Source organism: Vitis riparia, chromosome 17, assembly GCF_004353265.1.
Source record: "Vitis riparia cultivar Riparia Gloire de Montpellier isolate 1030 chromosome 17, EGFV_Vit.rip_1.0, whole genome shotgun sequence".
NCBI lineage: Eukaryota > Viridiplantae > Streptophyta > Magnoliopsida > Vitales > Vitaceae > Vitis > Vitis riparia.
This window is the reverse complement of record NC_048447.1, coordinates 13,605,772-13,625,745: the sequence shown is the minus strand read 5'-3', so window position 1 is coordinate 13,625,745 and position 19,974 is coordinate 13,605,772. Positions and strand designations below refer to the sequence as shown.

Below are 19,974 nucleotides of genomic sequence, written 5' to 3'. Positions count from 1 at the left end.
GCTTGAAATTAATTAATGAATCTAAAATAATAATCTAAGAGTTAGAAACTTACCTATAGAGGTTTGTTCTTCAAACCTTGAAATCTGACCTCAACTTCACGTTCTCTGGAAACTCTCTACGAACAGGAATACGATTCAAAAAAAGAACAGGAAGAAGAGAATTTTCTATTTATACCTAGGGTATTATTCGTAAAATTACTTTTTCACCCCTCTTCCATTTTATTAAATTAATTAATTAATTAATTTAATATCATTATTAAGAATTTCCTAAATTACCCTTTAAAAAGAAAATTTGGGCGTTACATCTAAGTTATCTTAAAACACAATGATGACATCCTTTAATAAAGACTTACATAAAATATCAATAAGTTAAGAATAAGTGGGAGGATAGCAAGTGGGATGGTCGAACTTGATGTGTTTAGAACAAACATGCAACATATGTAAAGCATTGATACTAGTCTACCTAGAATTATTATACTACAATTTTTATTTTTTTTACTTTGACCATTGTAATGCTTAGTGGGGGATGAAGCCTCTTCCCCTTGAATTGAAATATCCTCTACCCTCTTGTCAATTTTGATCATGATCACATTATTGAAATAAAGTTTCTACATTCTCATGAAATATTTTCTTCTCTTTTTTGAATAATAAGTGGTTTTTCATGTCCTTATAAAACCAGTATGGACTAATTTTAAAAGATAAGTTGGTTTAACTAGTATATATAATAAGTAAAAAAGAAAAAATCATAATTTTGTCATAAGCCATGAATGAATTTGAAAACTGACTTTTTAATGAAGGCAAGATTCTCACATATGTTTTTTAAGTTTCTTAAATTCATCAAAAGATCATGATCTTTCTGGATATTAAGATCATGTTTTTTTTTTGGATTTGAAGAAAAGACATGGTTTGTGAGGCAATTTAAGCCTTTTGTAACTTTTAACCACTATCATTTGGATGATCATCATTTGGGTTGGTGAAAACCTAAGTTTGAACCTCCTTCCCCACATGAAGAGTTTGATAATTTAACAATGAAAATATTTTATTCTATCATTTCTTATAAAAACTTTATACAAGAATATATAGTTGATATTTGATAGCCCTTGATTTATGAAATTAATTAATTCGATCAACTTTTTATTTATTATATACTTGATTTTAGGTATGTCCTTGATTATTATTTTTTTTCTTCTTCAAAATTTAGTTTTTTCAGGGGCAAATGTTGGCTCGCAGGTGGTAGGAGTGTCCAATTGTCCCCACAATTATCATTAAAATCGATTAATTACCACATGTCCCGTATTGTTTTAGGCATTAAGGTTTCTGCTTTTTGTTTCCAATGTCCTAAATTTGGAGTGACCATACGTGGTAGGAAAATTCAAAACCCTAATAATTGCATAATAAAATCTGCAAATGACAGAAATTAACCAATGGGAAGGAAATCATGTTGTATTAGATAGAAGGAAGAGGAAAATGAAGCGTGCATGATATTGTAATATGGTGATGGTGGGATTGTGACGAAATACAGAGATATGTCATATGGTTACGTCATGATAAAATTTCTATAAGCCATAAGCCATTTGTTGAGGTTGCATGCCAAAGAGAGATTAATAAAAAAGAAATATGGAAAAAGCAACCTATTCTTTCATCAGTATCTATAATTAAGGTGGACTAGTGGAGGAGAAACCCAGGTGCAAGAGGCGCATTGGGAGGACCAAAGTAAATGGGCATCTCATGATTAACATAAGGTATGAAGTCAAGAAACTAACAGTACTTGCTCATGCCCAGCTTGCCCTTCATGATAAATGACAGCCGTGAGAATTTCAAAAGCACTTATTGGTAGAAGTTTTTTAAAATTGTGGATGACTTCATCGGCTCATGGAGTTTGCTATATATACATATAGGAGAGAGGCTTACTCATCCATCAAATGAAGCCTCCATCTTGTGTTGGACTCTGTGGTGGCAGGGAAATGAAAGGAGGGAAAGTGGGGAGCTCTGTCGCAGGGGAAATGATACCTGGTGCTTTTATGCAGCTGTGGGTCTCATTTCCCATGCACAGAACTCTCCTCACTCCTTCCTCTATAAATATACACACACACAGACATACGCATAAAGATACGTGTGGTATATACAATGATTGTCCTAATTATAGCTGTTCCTTGTCAAATGGCTAAATCTTTTTGTTTGTCTTAATTTCCAGGTTCTTTGGTGGGCTGATGATTTCAGGTTGTGAACCCAGATCACGAATCCTTTAAGGGAGAGTCTCTTGAAGTCTGGCTATGGGAGGTTAGGACTGTAGAGGTGCTTGTGCTTGCTTCAATTGGGGTTTTGGCAGCCCGCCCTTTTCTTCTTCAACCATATTTAGTTAAGATTTTGATATTTTGATATTTAATTACTTCTATCATGTAAACAAAAATAAGAAAAATAATAGAAGTCAACTTGTAAACTTCCCATTAAAAATTCCATGTGTGATCAAGTTGGATTTTTATTGAATTGACCAATAATGAAAGAAAGTTGTTGTTCGAGTTCTTGAAGAGGTTCGATTATAAATGACTTCGACTTAATTTGGAGTAAACTTAGTTTAGTTTTATGTTTTGATTTATATTGAGTCTTGCCTTGATTTAGGGGTTAACATAATTTTGATATTGGTATAAGTTTTAAGTCTTAGAGCCACTTGGACATTGACATGACTTTGAGTTCTGATTCGTTGGAGTTGGATTTGGGTGGGAGCCTAAGTGGATGGACCTGTCTCGACTCAATAAATGGGAAAAATAGAGCAATTTTAGAAAATTTTAAAACTATCGAAAAATTGTCATTATTAAAAAAAAATTTGAAGAGTTTTTTTTTTTTCTCCGTATGAGAATTCTCTTTTCCTAGTAAACAGATACATAATATGTTTTCTCCTCTCTCTCTCAAATCGAAAGTGAAGAATCGGTTTTTTATTTTATTTGAAAATAAAAGAAAGAATAAAATTAAAATTTATCTAAAGAAACAAAAAACCATTTTCCTTACAGTTATTATGTTTTTTTCCGTAAAAACGAAAATCAAGGCTTTTGTATTGTGAGAAAAAAAAAGTTCTTATATTCGTAGTTTCATTTATAACTTAACGCGAGAAAATCAATCAGTAAAACAACCAATAAGAATTCTCAGATATTTTAAAAAGTACCTCGAAAATCTTATTTTTCATAGAAAAAAAAAAGAAATCTTTTATATATGATATTTATTAAAAAAAACATTGTTAATCATTATTAAATTACACATGGTTCTAAAGCTTTTCCACCATGGTGGAAGGATATGATTAATGGAAAAATGCATGGAGGGTGCTTTCGGTCAACAGTGAAGACACAATGCTTCACATCATAGGGAATTTCAAATACATCCACCCCACCAAAAGAAAGAGAAAAATGAAATTCAACAGCACGGTAGGAAAGCAGCTAACCACACTCAAATATATGCGAGACTGAACTCAATATTGGGCCAAGCAGGACATGATGGAGGTTGTCTTCTCTGCGAGCTCCACGTATGGTGGCTTACGGTCTCCTCGGTTTAATTCAACTACATTCTCAAACCTTATTGGGAGATGAGAAATAAAATTGAATATTTTATTTTTATTTTTATTTTTTAATAAAAATAAATTTTGATTATTTTAATATATATATATATATATATATATATATCTAATAATATAAAATGATCATTTGTTTTTATTTTAATATTTAATAATAAAAAATGAGAATATAAAAATAAATAAATTGATATGTATGAACAATATTACACATAATTTAAAATATTTTTTTTTATTTTAAAAGAACACCTTTTGCAAGGGTTTATTAGTTAAATAATAAGAATTTTAAAAATATTATTATTTAATAAATAAAAATTATCCATAAGAAATCACACAAATCTAATAAAAATAAATATAATACCTTCTTTATTATTTTTTGTATTAAAGAAATTAAAATATCTCATATTAGATATTAATTCAAATCTCACTTATAAATAAAATTTTATTTTAAGTGGAATAATTTTTTATTCTATTTTTAAAATCATTTAAATACGAGATCGGATAATACAACAAATAAAATATATATTTTTCATTATCATTTAAATAATATATATATATAATAATCAAGAATCTAGAAATTATTTTAGAAAAATCTTAATAAAACCAAAACCTTTCGTTGATGTATCTTTTGATAGGTGAAAAAGATATGCCAAAATATTTTTATCGACCACATTGGAAAGGGGGAGGAGAGAGAGTGAAGAGAAGTAAACGAAGAAGAAGAACTAAGGAAGACGGCTAGTTAGGGTTTTAAATTTTTTTGACCCTTTTGCTCTCGATTATGCAGAAAGTGCATGTCTTTTTATAAAAAAAAAACAAAAAATAACTTCACCTTTCAAAATATGCACATTATATGCAATTATAAAGGATGGAGGATACATTAGTCGATTTTAAAATCAAATGGGTAATGTATAAAACACGCTATAGGTTAAGGGATAAAGAGTAACAAATCATAAATTAAATACATTTATTAATTTAATTATAGATTTATATTAATATAAATTAAATTATATACTTTTTAAAATTTAGATAATGAAAGGTGTGATTATATTGATGAGTGATGAAGGGATTTTAGACTGATCACATGTCTTTGATGATTAGAAAACCAGTGAAGTCCTCCAAGTAGAAGAAGAAGAAGATGGCTACCTTTTCTGAGTCAAGTCCTACAGGATATTTATGAATGACGAATGGATTAATGTAAAGTCCTCCAAGTAGAAGAAGAAGAAGAAGATGGCTACCTTTTCTGAGTCAAGTCCTACAGGATATTTATGAATGACGAATGGATTTAATGTAAAGTCCTCCAAGTAGAAGAAGAAGAAGAAGAAGATGACTACCTTTTCTGAGTCAAGTCCTACAGGATATTTATGAATGACGAATGGATTTAATGTAAATGTGAAAAAGGTGGCGCCATCCATCTTTGAACCCTCCAAAACGTGGTGAATGGGTTGACCAAGGCAGCTTCTCAAGTCTAGCTTTACAATTAAACTCATTTTTATTATCGAGTAAATAAATAAATTAATATATAAATAAACAGATCAAAATATACTCGGTACAAATAAATTATATGTATACAAAATAATCGGACTTGAGTTACACACGTGACTCATGTCTGTTGATGTCTTGCGTCCCAGGGATCTACGTTGCTGCCAAGTGGATGCATGCTTTCAACCAAGATTGAATTCCGGTTCAGTCGATCCTGCAAAAGATGTTCGGACACACCCTCCGATGATTTTGTTAGCCATGGCTCCAGAGATTAAGTTGTAAGCCTTTTTTCAGGGATAACAAACTTACCTTCTTCCTTGTGTGAAGACCCTTTTATATAGTGTCAGAAGCTCTGCCTCCCTCTTTAATGGTGGGAAGACTTTTTGGCTCGTTATGATGTCCTCGAGGTGGTGGCAGGGTCATCATCACCCTGCAGGCGGTTGTCAGAGATCGTGTGGGGCGACTTGCCATCGCTCCTGTCCTTTCGCTCTGCAGGTGGCGGAACGTGGGCTATGGCAGGCTATCGGGGATGACTCAGCAAGGCTTGCTCGCTACAGTCAATGATCCGAACAATAAGTCCGGATAGGATAGAGCATCGTCCGGGTATGATATTTGAGAGTGTCGTGTGCCCTCCCGGGGGACCCGGATAGGGGTGCTCGCCACGTGTCCTCTTGGGGAGTACGGATAGAGTTACTTCGGATAGCGATGCACACCACGTGTCATCGTGGGAGGGGTCCCTACAATGTCTATTGGCTTGTTTTGCATAGCATTTTGTTGTGATGTGTTAGAATTAAAAATTTATGATAATTTATCACATTTATATATCAAAAACAAATAAATGATTTAAATAAAAATAAAAATAATAAACCATATCCGATATTATCGGATTCATAGTGTATTTTTTATAAATATTGAAAAAATAAATGAATCATTTTGGTTGAAAAACGTCTCCGACACTTTTTTGTTTTTAAAGTTATTTAATTAAAAGGGTCCTTAAAAATCTAATATTTGAAATTTAATTTTGATATTATTTGAACAAAAATACCCTTATTATTTTTTTATTTAAAATAATAAATGACATTTATGTTATAAATGAGTTACCTTTCAAATAAAAATCCGGGAAAAATTACATTTATAAATTTGTGATAATTTTATCCCTTTAACCAATTATTAATTTATTTTTCTATTTGTTAGAGAACTCCTTTGAAGGGGAAGGGAAGAAACCAAATAAGTGGTTCGTCAGCCGCATTTTGAACAGCAGTTTGATTCCTTTTCCATCTTAATTTGACCACGTGTTCTTGTGTCTCCATGTCCGAACCATCACTATAAATGTGATGCAAGCAAGGGGATGGCAAAAGGAAATGGTTAATTTAGGACTGTTGTCGCAGGAGAGATGACACTTGCTCCAGCAAATTGATTTTTCGGACAAAGCAAGTGTCACCTCCCGCGACACCAGACCTTGCAATTAACTTATACACGCGCTATCATTTACTTGGGTTGCTATGAGATGATCAATCAACAGTCGTCATGTAGCTACATGATCATGCAAATCTCATTACTTTATACTTCGATAATCGTTTCGTTTTTTTTTTTTTATCTATTATTTATTTATTTATTTATTTGTTGTGCATATTCAAGTTTTGTTGATCTTTACGTTTCCTTTTAGAATTTCTATTGATATATATTTTTTTTATTTGTTTATAGGAAAAGAGGTGTAACTTTGATTTACATATTGAATTTTACAAGATAATCCAATCTTTAATCTTACATCTTTTGAAAGATGAAAAGTTTGTAATGACTATGTGACGCCCAAGCTTAATTTAAGAGTAAAACCGTAATTTAGAAATTAATTAATTTAATAAAGGTAAAAAAGTCTTTTCGTATTTAAAATTCCTAAATATAAATTAAATTTTTTTTTTTATCTTCTCTTTTTAGAAAATCCTTTTACACAATGATAAAAGAGATATTAGGGCATATGACTAAAAATTTGAAGGCTTACGATTAAAGATCAATTTTTTTCAGGTAAGATTTTAATCCTTAAATTAGTATTTTATATTCTTAATAGTAATTGTTTTAATAAAAAAAATAATTTAGTTTAAGTATACAAAAGAAATAAATGGTTAAAATAAGATTTGGGAGAAATATGAGTTTATATAAATTTGGAAATTCATTAAATTATATTATTATTATTTAAGAAGTTGAAAATAATATTGGGTGGTAATAATATCAACATGAGAAATTAATTAGGATCCCCAATATTAAATAAAATATTTTTTAGGATTGTCAAATTTATATATTTAGATAAATAACAATATTAATAATTGTGTATGATATTATATTAGGCGAGGAGTATATTCTTCAAGCTAAATTCTTCAAAAATTTTGAGTACTTTTTTGAGGTAAGGGAAATTAATGTAGATTTTGTAAAAGGAAATAATTTTTTTTATTGTATTTTGAAATGTGTAAAAATATTATTTATATTTTTATGTATGGATCGAATATGTGTTTTGTATGAAAAATATTTTTGAGCTCATTCCCTTTTGTTGATAATTTTTCATGTATTATTAGTTCGGACGATGAGTGATAGCTAAGTTGAAGAATTTCTTTGTTAGAATTTTGATTCAAACTTTATTTTGGACATTGTTTAGATATTAAAATTTCAATTTCTGTTTGAATGATTTGAGTTTATAGTTATTTGGACAATAATACTTGATTGATATATTGGTTTAAAAGTTGAGATTTAAATATTTTAAAATTTTTGTCTTATTACTCTAACAAGAATTTGGTAATTGGTAATTCTCAGTTACAAGATGAATGTTTATGTCATTTCCACTTTGAACCTTCAATCTTGAGGTGTGAAACGACCATCATGCCCGTAGAGTGGGTTTTGGGCCGTGACAAACTCAGTCCTTGCATGTTTAAAGTATGTCTACATTGTTAAAAAAAATCCAATAAATATAACAAATCAATAACTTTTTCCTCTATCTAATGTGAAATATCACAATTACTCCTTTTATACAAATATAACTTTTTCGTTATGTCCAAGGATTACATGCCAAAATAGATATATGGAAGAACCGACAAACGTTAGGGATAGGAATTGATTTTAATATCATTTATGATGACTCTTTCACTTCAAAATTTTAAACACATCTATACATTTTAGGGAAGTCAATCCCCATGTTGGTATAAACTTTGTCTATTTAGTCCCATGAGAAGTATTTATTTGTGACCTCATAATCATTGAAATACAATGAAGATGTTGTGTTTCCAAAGGGAAGTATGGACTATTTTTTTTTTTTGAAGAGTTTTGAAATCTTTCAAAGTCAATCCAAAATGAGTTATGGATAGTATCAAATAAATGGTAACAAGATACAGGGGTATAATGGTTTACAGAACCTCTAAGGTGCTGATAAGACAGAGCCGCAAGACTGAGGTGTGGGGGCACGTAGTCTTCTTTCCATCAGACCTTTTAGGGGAGAGTACTTTTCACTTTAAGGGGGTGCATTCACTGTGTAATGTTAAAAGCAAAGGCAATGATTTGAAAATGTGCCCCAGGATTCTAGCCTCACATTCCTCGTGGGATACTTTGGGGTGTTGAGCCATTCTTTTTTTTGCTAAAAATATGGGGGTGGAACCCTCTCATCTTTAATCCAAGGTGTGTGGCTACTGTTAATTGGTCCAGTCGGTCTAGACAATGGATGATGATGCAGACTCTTTAATCAGCTTTTTTGTATTCTTTTTTTTTTTCTTTTACTTTTACTTTTTTTATTTTCAAGCATTCTTCCAGCAAGACCGAAGGCCAAATTGGTCCATGGCGCTAATGATTGAGGTCTCCATGTTCAGATGCCCAAGTCAGTAGTAAATAAACTACTTAAGAAAGAAAATATTCAGCCCCCTCTGTGTGTGTTTGTTCATGTTAAACCCAAGTTCAATTAAGTATCATAATATTAAAAAATATCATGATATTTTCATCCCGGGTCACATCCAACATCCACTTGAAATGTTGGCGCAAGACTGAATAGGTAGGGAGAGAGAGAGAGAGAGAGAGAGAGAGAGAGAGAGAGAGAGAGAGGGAGGGAGGGAGGGAGGGAGGGAGGGAGAGAGGGTGAGGGCTGGTGTCCCAGGAGAGATGGCACCTGCTTTGAGCTGTGATTGATTAAGCAGGTTTCATCTCCCTGAGACATCAGATGCTGCTACTTCTAATCTTCCAGACACCAGTCTTTCTTCAAAAACACATGCAAAGGCTGCTTCTATGCATCCTTATGGAAAAACTTATAATATTTATCGATTATTTGAAGAGATCTTAGAGCAATAAGGGAGGGAGGGAGGGAGAGGGCTGGTGTCCCAGGAGAGATGGCACCTGCTTTGAGCTGTGATTGATCAAGCAGGTTTCATCTCCCTGAGACATCAGATGCTGCTACTTCTAATCTTCCAGACACCAGTCTTTCTTCAAAAACACATGCAAAGGCTGCTTCCATGCATCCTTATGGAAAAGCTTATAATATTTATTGATTATTTGAAGAGATATTAGAGCAATATCTCCAGTTTCAGATTCTCTCGTCTGAAAGGGAAAATTTTTCCTGCTGGTAAAATACTTGAATTCTGCAGTAGTAGTATTTGTATTCTTTCTGGTGGGAGAATAGGAATTCTAACCAGGATGCATGTAAATATCATATTGTAAGATGTGTGGGGAAGTTGGTTGCTTTTGCAGGTGAAAAAGTTGAGTGCAAGTACATGTGGAAGATCCACTGGCTTCAGACTGAAACAAGTGAGTTTTTGGAATATACATTCGGATGATTACATTATGATATGTGGATTTTTTTTGTTTTTTTTTTCCCTTCATTTTCCATAAATCAAACCTTGCAAATCTTAGGAGAGTACTCCTCAAAGACTTGAGAATTTTTTGAGGTGAAGATGCAATTTGCAAGAGAAACCCTAGGAGGCAACCTCAGATTCTGTGGTATAAATTCTCTCTCCTCTAATCTTCTTTCAATCATTTTGATAAGAAAATATCAAATTTTTAGTAAGTGACTTGTAATAAAATTTTAATTACAGTTAGTCACACCCTATGAGGCTTAGCGTCACCGTTGGTTTTAAATTTCATCGGTTAATATCCCTTATGTAATAAACACATTATGTTATGTGTACATCTTCGATTTTATAATTTTATATCCAAATCTCATCCATATTCATCTGAACCATCATCTAACAACCTAAGTTTTATTATAAATATTCAATGTTTAGTAAGGGAGTTTGATAGAAATATTTTTCTTTGGTCAAAGTACCAAAAGTTGAATTAATTTGTAATTTCCTACATATCAATTTTGAAGAGAATCTCTCCTTGTGGAATAACAAGGGGTCCCCTCCAGCCTTTTGCTTTTATCAATAACAAATAAGCAATAGGGATAGAGAAATTATCATTAATGTCTATGAACAAGGGAACATTTCTTGAGCTTTCCTCATCATAACAACTGGGAAGTTTGCACTTATCCCTAATAAAGTCCTCCCTCCAAGGACCGTACCTCCATATTCATTCCAATAATAGATTCATTCTAAATGGATCACAGATTCTTTTTACTGTTGCCATGTGCATTTTGTACTAACCATTGATGTTCTGTTCTGTTTCACTGGTTGGATTGAGGGGCTTCTGTGGTGTGGATTATTAAAGTGGAAGCAATTCATATGTGTCAATGATGACTGTTTTTTCGTTTGAAATGAAAGGTAAAAGCTTACTGGATGATGGCATTTGTAGAGGTTGAGCAGGCAGAGGTTTCAATCCTCTGCATTGATTGAAAAAAGTGAAGGGTATTGAGTTGTGGTCCTTCCAAGTCCTTGAAGCATGTAATCCTCAATGGGTGAAGATGTCATCTTAATATTTCTTAGATGCTACATATTTGCACAGAAGCAGTCATTATAGTTAGTGTTGTGCAGAAGGAAGCTCTAATTCGAGGTTTTAAATGATTCAACCAATCATGTCTACGTCCACGGATGATATCTCTTCCTATATAGGTTTTACATGTCCATCTTTATCTCACCACTTTCTCCTCTCATGACTCATGATATTTATATAACATTCCTAACAAGGATAATAATCGCCTGTGGGTTCCTTCAATTGGGTTAACTGCATCTTCTCACAAGAAAATACCAACATATAAAATACACGATACAATAAATTTTCATATCAATTAGAGATCTGAGACACTTTCAAACAGTTACACACCAAGAAGTTGATGAAATAAACAAAAAAAATCCTGCTATCTTTGTTTCTTATTTAACTCGTAAAGTTTTATGGATTTGGTCATTCTATACTCCACCTCTTCAAAAAGAATGGCTATGCTGTTTGAAACCCTGATCCCTAACTTATGCTGACCAAGTATCAGGACATGCCTCATGCTGCTTCAGAAATTTTGATTAATGTTAGTGTATGTATTGAAGGTTTGTAATATATTTCCATTTTAAATGAAGACGTTGATGTTCCTGCTAGTGTTCCACAACCTATTGAACAACTTATATGAGTCTTGGCATTGAATTGTTAAGAATTTTAACCATGCCAGAGAGTTTACCATGTACAGAAGCCAAAATTTCAAATGCAATTGATACATCATTTGATCAGTTCCCAAAATCGAAAGAATGAGAAGGGAGTTCCATGTTACAAGAAGCTCATGTAATTAACACAAAACCCTCATTCTATGTAGTAGACATTACAACATGCTAGACAGAAAACAGCACAAGAAACGACAGAGATGGGAATAGTAGCAAAAAAATCTTATATGGGTGATTCAACCAACTTACCTGTGAAGAAGGTGAGGATGGGGCAGGACTTGGGCTTGCAGTAGCAGTTGCATTTTCTTTTGAGCAAGTGTAATTGCAGCGACTTGGACGAACAACTCTATATACACCACTGCTTGTTAGGAGAAAAATATCCTTATTGTTGTCCTCCCCAAATGAGAAAATGTAACCCAAAGCCGGAAGAGAAGATCCTGGCACAGAACTGCATTGTATAGGAGAGTCATGAGCACAACTGAAAGGAATCTGGCTCATGGTGAAGTTCCCACTATTTTCAGGGTTTTCAGTGCCAGCCCATATGGCATGGGCATATAAATCTCCAAACAAGTACCTGAAAATCCACTAGCATGTTAGTAATAGTTGATGTTTTTTCTAAGATGAATGTTTGCTGTCCATGAGAAAGCCTACACTTTTGAGGGCCATGTGTTAAGAGAGAATGCTTTTACATTGAAAAATGGGAATTTCTTTCCTTCAGATTGTCAAACCAGTCCTCACAAAATCATTACTCATACTCTTCAAATTCTTCTCCCCACCACCCCCACACCCCCACAAAAAAAAAAAAAAAAAAGAAGGAAGGGAAAAGGAAAACACACACACATACATGCACACAATCAAGCGCTGAGGTGCCACCATACTAAAAGGACAAAAAGCTTACTCACCTTCCGTGCATGCATGGATCAGTCATTGATCGATAGAAATAGCCCCCAGTGATAGACGCTGATCCTTCATTCACGTTTACATCATGATAGTAACCCATCACCGGAAAAATTGCATTTATGGAATTTGCAGATGTATTTCCTCCAGGTGATTCTCGAGGAGTGTATAGATTGGGGCCCTCATAAACACGCCAGCCATAGTTTCCATCCTTGGTGATGATATCTACTTCCTCATATTCATCCTGCAGGATAGTAATGATATATGAGTTGAAGTGTTTGAGTATGTTCTAAATTCAGAAACTAATGGCATGAAGATCAGTTTCCATCTTAGACTTCCCATGGAATCAAAGCCAGTCCATTGTGCAGCATATATAATATAGGCATCACCATAAAAATGAGATGATTATTGAACTCCTTTTCTAAACAAGTCCCAATCTTATAAGAGATATGGACTTAGAATCCTATGTAAAACTCGAAGGGATAATTCAATTTACATGGGATGACCAAACATGCATCACAGGATGCAAGGGCATGCTAATTACAAAGAACCATGTAATTCCATTTGAACCCAAAGGCAAAAAAGAATTCAAAGTTTACTTATGATGGTTTTGCACCTCTGTGAACCAGATCTTTACCAGCAAAAATAATCTTCAAAATTGCAGGATGAAAGAAAACTAATGACCAAAAAAAGGCATTTCAAATATTGGAAAATAGTTTCATACTCTTAGTTTATCATGTCACACTTTTAGCTTGAAACGTTATTTTGACATTTTCACACTACCTACAATGAAAGAGATCTGCAGTGAAAACCCAAGAGAACTTCCAAGAGCCAAAATTGTCCAAAACAACATTGAAAACTCTATGTATATTCTTTTGGATGCTAAATAGAATCTAATATCATCAAAATAGTGGTGGGTAGAAGGTCAAGAAAGGGACTTTTTTAGCCTTTTAATAGCTTGTCGTTAGGTGCCCCAGTGTCCTGCCTTTGTATTATTTCCCCATAAAAAATTTAGAAATTTCCTGGTGATAATAGTTCAAAGTAAAAGAATAGCATCTTGGTGAAACAACTGAGCATATCTGCTACATAATCTATTCAGGAAAATTATCACTTGACAATGGAGATCTAACAATGGACGACAGGTGCAAGTCCATGGGTTCTCTGTGACACATAGAAAGGACAGAAACCCTGTTTCTTAGAGTTCACCAAGGATGAAATGATATTGGGAAGAGCAAACATTGCCTTAAAAAGAGGTCCTAGAGAAATTAATCAGGTCAATATTTTAGTATAGTAATGATAAAATAACTAGCCAATGAAGAAAAAAATTAGAAGAGAATGATCTGAAACCTGTCCAGCATCTGCACACATAAAGTAAGAAGGCCTCTCCGAGTCAAAACTGCAACGCCAAGGATTTCTTAATCCCATGGCCCATATTTCTGGAAGTAATCCCTCATCTTCGGTGAATGGATTATCCTTTGGAATAGAGTAGTTTCCCCATAGGCTAAGATTACTTATTTCTGCTGCACCTGGAAACATGTGACAAGTTCCATGTATGACAAAAGAAAAGTAACCATGTAAAAGAACTGAACTGAGCAAGTAGACTCTACTTTTTGATAGTACATGATTCACTGAATGTAAGGAGAAAAAGGTCAGTTTCCATATTCATCATTTTTTTTATTCCATTATTTAGATTTCCAAGTAGTTTTATTTCTTTCACTGAAAGCTTGAAAGAATACAATATTTTAGTTGTTCGGCATCAGCGAATAATGTTGATTTGGACAAGAAGGCATCAAGATAAGTTCTCACCAGGAAAAGATGAGCAGTAGGAATCATCCCAGAGGATTTACACTTCTACCTATATTAGTTAGTTACTACTGAACATATTAAGTGAGAAAAAGGAAATGTTGGAAGGGACAAGGAGACTAGGGGTTGGCTAAACAGTGTGGTGGCTCATAACCCATGGACCCTAATTGTTTTCTATCTTTGGTGTTCCTTGCATGCTTGCCTTATTCAGAAAAGGCGTCCTTGGCTTACTGAAAATGCAGTTTGGTGAGAAAAGAAGGGAAGTGTGGGCATTTGGAAGGAGCAAAATTGTAGAATATTTGAAGATTGGAGATGCTGGAGTAAAATCACACATATTCCTCAAATCTTTGTTTTCTTAGTCCAGGAATTCTCTTGGAGGGAGTCATCATTTCCAGACTTCATTGATATGGCGGGGCAGGCCTACAGCCCGCTGTTTTGGCCCTTGGTCTGGCCCTTTGTCCATTTTTCTTCTTTTGCTTAGTTCATTGTGCCATGTATACTTCCAGTGTATCAAGATGACACTTCCTTTCTTTTACCATTTTTGTAATCTATGTTCTGTTTGCATATAATAAATACAAAAGAAATTACAGAAAGAATTCCTGACTTGCTGGGTTAGCTAGAACAAAGTGTTTCCCTGTGATTACCACACTATCATAAATTCACAGGAGACCACAGGTGAATGAATAACTTCAATTTATTTTGATAGGCAGATAACACAATTGGGATTATGGGCCTTCTGTATGATGGAACCAAACTATATCTGTGCTATATAGGCTCCAGTAAGAACTTTTCCAGTGAAACGATATTTTTAAGGCTGGGATGTGGAGAACTGGAAAAGTAAACCACTAGTAACCAAACTGTAGCTGGGTTATATGTTCTCCATGCAGAACTTCTTACTAAGGGTGAGGCATGGTGATATTGGAAACTATATCCTAGAAATGTTATTGCAAAGCCTCTATTCCCTGTGTGCTTGCAGTAAAGGAACATAAATTTTTTTAAATAACTTTCTATACTCCTTCAAAATGCATTTGCTAACACAGGGGTGAAACAGCTTCATCCAACAGCAAATGACCCCTTCTCTTAGAGATGTCATTTTCACCAAAACAAACATATCCTAAGTGGTGTACAGTCCCAAGAATCAGGTTAAATTGTGAATCCAGGATTGTGAGAATTCACTAGAAGGATTATGACAGCCTCGAAATTTATTAAGTTCAAATAAGGGTTTCTCCAAGAAAAGGCTTCCTCATCTAAACATTTTTAGCCAGACAATAATATTATCAATACCCACTAATATAGAGAAGATAGAACAGATATAATGAAGGACAGGAATGGAGCAAAAGGACTTTCAAGAAAAAGCCAGTAAGGTCCCTTCAAAACATAAATGCCAGAAGTGCCTGCGGATAGAATCAAGAGAATTGAAATGGGAAAATTTTCCTCTTACCTATACCTCTGGAAACAAGACAAGAATCAACTCGAATGAAAATGGAAAACTGCACCAAGGAATCATACAAGTGTAAAATTTCTTTCGGTGGTTTGGCAGAAGCGAGTGAAACGCTGCAAAAATTATTGGAACAACTAATGATTTCTTGCTGCAGATTTCACCAGAATAAATTGATTACAAACCAAAGTAAATCATCACTGTGAAGAGGTTTTCATAAGATCTCTTAATGCTTTAAATAGAACCAAAATAATGGCAGGGTATTCTTCTACTCAGATCAGCAAGCAAATAGCAATGTAAATGACAGGTTAAAACATCAATTAAAAACATAGATGAGAAACAGAGACTGAAAAAATGCCTTCAAACAAATATGCAATACCCAATCTATTGTTTTAATAATGAAGATAAAGAATAATATATGTATGTAACCATTCCCATCTTGGTACTCACTTGATATGATATCGATGTCAAGCCTCATAATCTTTCCAAGAACTGATTTCTTGTTTTGGGCAAAATTGTAAGGATCACCAGACCCTCCACCATCCCCCATCATAAAGTACAAATACCCGTCTGGTCCAAAGAGAATTTGTCCGCCATGATGAGATGTAAATGGAAGGCCCATAGTAAATATCCTTCTCACTTCGGATGGTTTGGCAACTGTTGCCTGGAAAAAAGATCAAGATTTAATGAGAATCATGAATTTAACATATCAACCACAAAATTTTCTGTGTCCATAGGTGTGTACCAAGGAAGCCTGCAATGCGGTACCATTAGTGGTGAACTCTGCGATAACACTATGATATTGGCATGGACTGGCATTGTTATCAGGCTGTAGCTTTGAAGGATCACAGTTCGCTTCAGAATTACATGAACATCTTCCTGAACATCTTGGCCACTTAATCTTATCACAATTGAATGAAGCAAAGAAGCGGCCATTCTGCACAAAATTTGGATGAAACGCCATGCCCATCATTCCAAATTCAGCATCAAAATGAACTTCATCAGTTAGATCTAGAAAGGGATTGGCTTCATCAAGTTCCAGTTCTCCTCCTGCTCCCTCTTTGGGTACAGTTGCCAACCAAATCTTACCAGGTTGGTCAGAGAAGAAGGCACGGTTGGACCCATCAGGATGGGCAACCATATTGATGTAAGATCCATTTCCAATTTTCTCTAGGCACAATCCATTTGGAGGGGTTGGAGTGCCAGTGTTATTCAGTACAACTGGTCCACCATCAAAGCATAGTGATCCATTAATAGAAGCTCCACCACATGCATTACAGAAATCAGTTTTTGACTGCCAGAGTTCAGTCAGTTTGGTAAAATTGGAACCAGCTGTTTCTCCAGATTGACCTTGCAGTGAGGTTGCAAAGGGAGAATTCAATATAGATACATTTTGACATGTATCCCATACTTCTGAGCAGAAGCCATTCAATGCCGAGCTAGACTGAGATGTATTCAGTGGAAAAGTAGAGTTGCAAAGCACAGGAACAGGTTCAGATATGGAATCACCTCTAAATAGTTGTGCTGAGAATTGGTCACACCTCTGTAAATCATATTAAATATAAAAATCAACATTTGGCTGAATGTTCTTCAGTGGATGAACCAACAGAAGTACCAACAAAGCTGAAACTATGGAGATAGATTAGTTAGCATGTTCCACTACTCTTTCCCTTCTACTCTATCATGAAAGCATAGGAATACACAACATTTGTACCATATACCATACTTCCAAGCTAAGAGCACATTCACCAAAAACATATTAAAAAACAGGTGAGAGATGAATAGAAAATACTCCATGGCTGGTAGTTAGGTGCATCATATATTTTGGAAGCTTGTAAAGAAGCATGAGTTCACAAACCAAGCAATTTATATCTATTTGAGGTGCCTTCTGTCTATATGTCGGATAATACCGCTTTAATTTCCAGAAGCAAAAACTAAAATAGACTACCAGTTTAATCACGTATTACATGGATAGCGCTCAAACTCATTTGAAGCTGCATTTCATTACTGAAAAGTGGCACAAAAAAATCGACTTTGAATCATTGTGGAAAGATTCCAACTCTTTTTTGACACATCTTATGGTGCATAATTGTTATTTATTCATAAAGCATGCATCTAAATTGCAGAAAATCTTCCAATAACTACAATAATAAAAGTTAAGAAGATTGATGCATTATATCTTCCACTCACTCTTCCCCTCAACCACACCCGTCCCTTCCCCCAAATATATGACAACAATGTCCAAGTTGTAAAAATTGTTCAGCAAGCAATAACTTTGAAATCCTCTGGAGGGTACCACAAAGCAAGTATGAAGAAAGTAATTTGTGTCAAAGAAAGTAAACAATGAACAGCAAATCCTCTACCTACTGTAACCGTCAATTGATGCTTTATCAAATATGACCTTCAGCCTATGAATCTATGGAGCAATAAAAAAAGCATTAGAATTACATAATTTTATGGAATATTCAGAATAAGGTCAGTAAATTAGGATGTAAGATGGAATGTCAATGTTCAATACAACACGTAAATTACTTCCTAAATACCAATTATATATAGTATTACCGCACAAAGGATTGATTTCAGAAGAGAAGCACAGCCTTGATGAGAGATGTTCATTGCTTGAAATTGCTTCCTCAATTGCAAGTCTTCAGTAGAGTTGCAGCATACACTTCCATTGTAAGGACAAAAGTTCAAGGGGGTCTTCAGGGTAAAAGGGGCTCCTATAACCAAGAAGAAGAAAAAAAACTTAAGGAAACAGGTAGATAATTGCTAATTAAGCACATTAGTGATTGATGAAAACTGCACAGAACTGACAAGGAAAAAACAAGACAGTGAAAGATCAAAACGCACTTGAATCAGTACATAAAGGATGTGATAGTGAAGGATCAAGAAGAAGTAGCAAGTTACAGAAGAGGAGGGTAATGGTAAGAACCCCACCCATCATACCAAACAGACAGGGAAAACAAATGCACACAAACGCCCCCTCCGCAAGGGTCTTAAAAGAAGCCCAGATACCTCTCCATTTTTTGTTTTATCAGATCGACTGCAAGACACATAAAATTTTTATTTACAGACACAAAACTCTCTGGGTTTTGAACATTCTACCCATTACCAACCCCTTCTGTATCTCCCTACAGTGTTGGTTCTTTTCATATCAATCTCAGCCTCCAAAAAAGGAGAATTGTATCTTAACTCTCTTTGCCTCTCTGTCTCTCAAGCATTTGACTTTTTTCTTCAACTCCATGGGTTGAAAATCACCAACAACTTTAAGATTGAGGTATCAACTTGGCAATTTAAATAGTTGACTTTCATCGTAATTTTAAAACCCACTAATAAAGGTGGGCGAGAAAGAAACCGGTTGTTCCTCTCAAAAACCAGGCTGGATGAAGCTTGGTTGGTTGGTTGAAACTTCAAACATCAATATATCTTGCGTCCCACATGATTCATTTTTTAGAAAAATTGACCCAAATCAAAGCCAAATGGGAACAAGAGTTTCAAATTTGAACAGAACCCACTTGGAATTATTATCAGAAAAGATTGAAAATAAAAGTCGTCCGACTGGTGAGGCACAAATTTCAGAAGATAAAACAGAAAGAAATGACGAAGGATATGGACATTTAATGCAAATATAGAGTTCTTGTGGATTAGTATCAGGTTCGCTTGTCCTTATCATGAATGCCAGTCACTGTCGTTGCCATAAAACATTAAAATGACAAATGGGTCAAACCATACTCACATGCTCTAGTTGAAGGAGAAGCTCTGACTGCTGTTAAGTTTCGTAGCTTGTATATACCATGTATGCTTTTTGAAATTGTTTTTTGATAGAGTGAAAACGGTGTGGTCTCGTAATCAGATAAAGATTACCAAGAGGTGATGCATGTGAGGATTGCTATGGAGATCAAATGAAACAATGGAAAGATAGAATTTACATGGTCAGGTAATAGATGATGAAGGGAAGAGGGCCGGCCTCAATGTAATGTGAAAGGGAGGGGATACCAGTTGGTGGAGACACACCTAGAGAGGAGTTGACCCATTTGAATCTACTCCCGAAGTGAAATAAAGAAAGTCGGGGTTTTAGGGATTTTTTCACACTTTTTTCACATGTTTGACCAGTAGCAGAATCGACTAAAATGGAAATAGGGCACTAGAGATGGAGCAGAAGAAAATACTTTCGTTGGCATTTTCAACTGAAGAGCTGCATAGTCCACTATGATGAAAACATATATCATCATTCTTCGGAATTGGATGAAAGA

General features: G+C 34.4%; 1 protein-coding gene and 1 long non-coding RNA gene across 3 annotated transcripts; one reads left to right on the top strand and one right to left on the bottom strand.

The window, feature by feature from the left end:
• Positions 1–9,155: 9,155 nt before the first annotated feature.
• On the top strand, positions 9,156–11,074 carry LOC117904406. Its single transcript, XR_004649585.1, has 2 exons — positions 9,156–9,808; positions 9,914–11,074. It is a non-coding gene; the product is annotated as an uncharacterized LOC117904406 (long non-coding RNA).
• Positions 11,075–11,598: 524 nt separating this feature from the next.
• LOC117904404 (HIPL1 protein-like) lies at positions 11,599–19,921 on the bottom strand. 2 transcript variants are annotated; one of them, XM_034816990.1, is made up of 7 exons: positions 18,572–19,272; positions 18,284–18,441; positions 16,467–17,264; positions 16,172–16,385; positions 13,828–14,006; positions 12,486–12,724; positions 11,599–12,157 (listed from the first exon to the last, which is right to left on the bottom strand). In XM_034816990.1, exons 1-7 carry the CDS (start codon positions 18,663–18,665, stop codon positions 11,752–11,754), a joined length of 2,088 nt encoding a protein of 695 aa, XP_034672881.1. In that variant the 5' UTR covers positions 18,666–19,272; the 3' UTR covers positions 11,599–11,751. The 2 variants fall into 2 exon arrangements, with proteins under 2 accessions (XP_034672881.1, XP_034672882.1); XM_034816991.1 differs by lacking the exon at positions 18,572–19,272 and adding an exon at positions 19,458–19,921 and having other exon boundaries at positions 11,606–12,157.
• Between the last annotated feature and the right edge of the window lie 53 nt (positions 19,922–19,974).

Excerpts from the sequence above, each read along its gene's own strand:
- LOC117904404 (XM_034816990.1), bottom strand. The coding sequence starts at position 18,665 with ATGATGGGTGGGGTTCTTACCATTACCCTCCTCTTCTGTAACTTGCTA. Across the intron at positions 18,442-18,571 it reads TCCTTTATGTACTGATTCAA|GAGCCCCTTTTACCCTGAAG; the intron begins GTGCGTTTTGAT and ends TCTTGGTTATAG. Across the intron at positions 12,158-12,485 it reads GATCCATGCATGCACGGAAG|GTACTTGTTTGGAGATTTAT; the intron begins GTGAGTAAGCTT and ends GTGGATTTTCAG.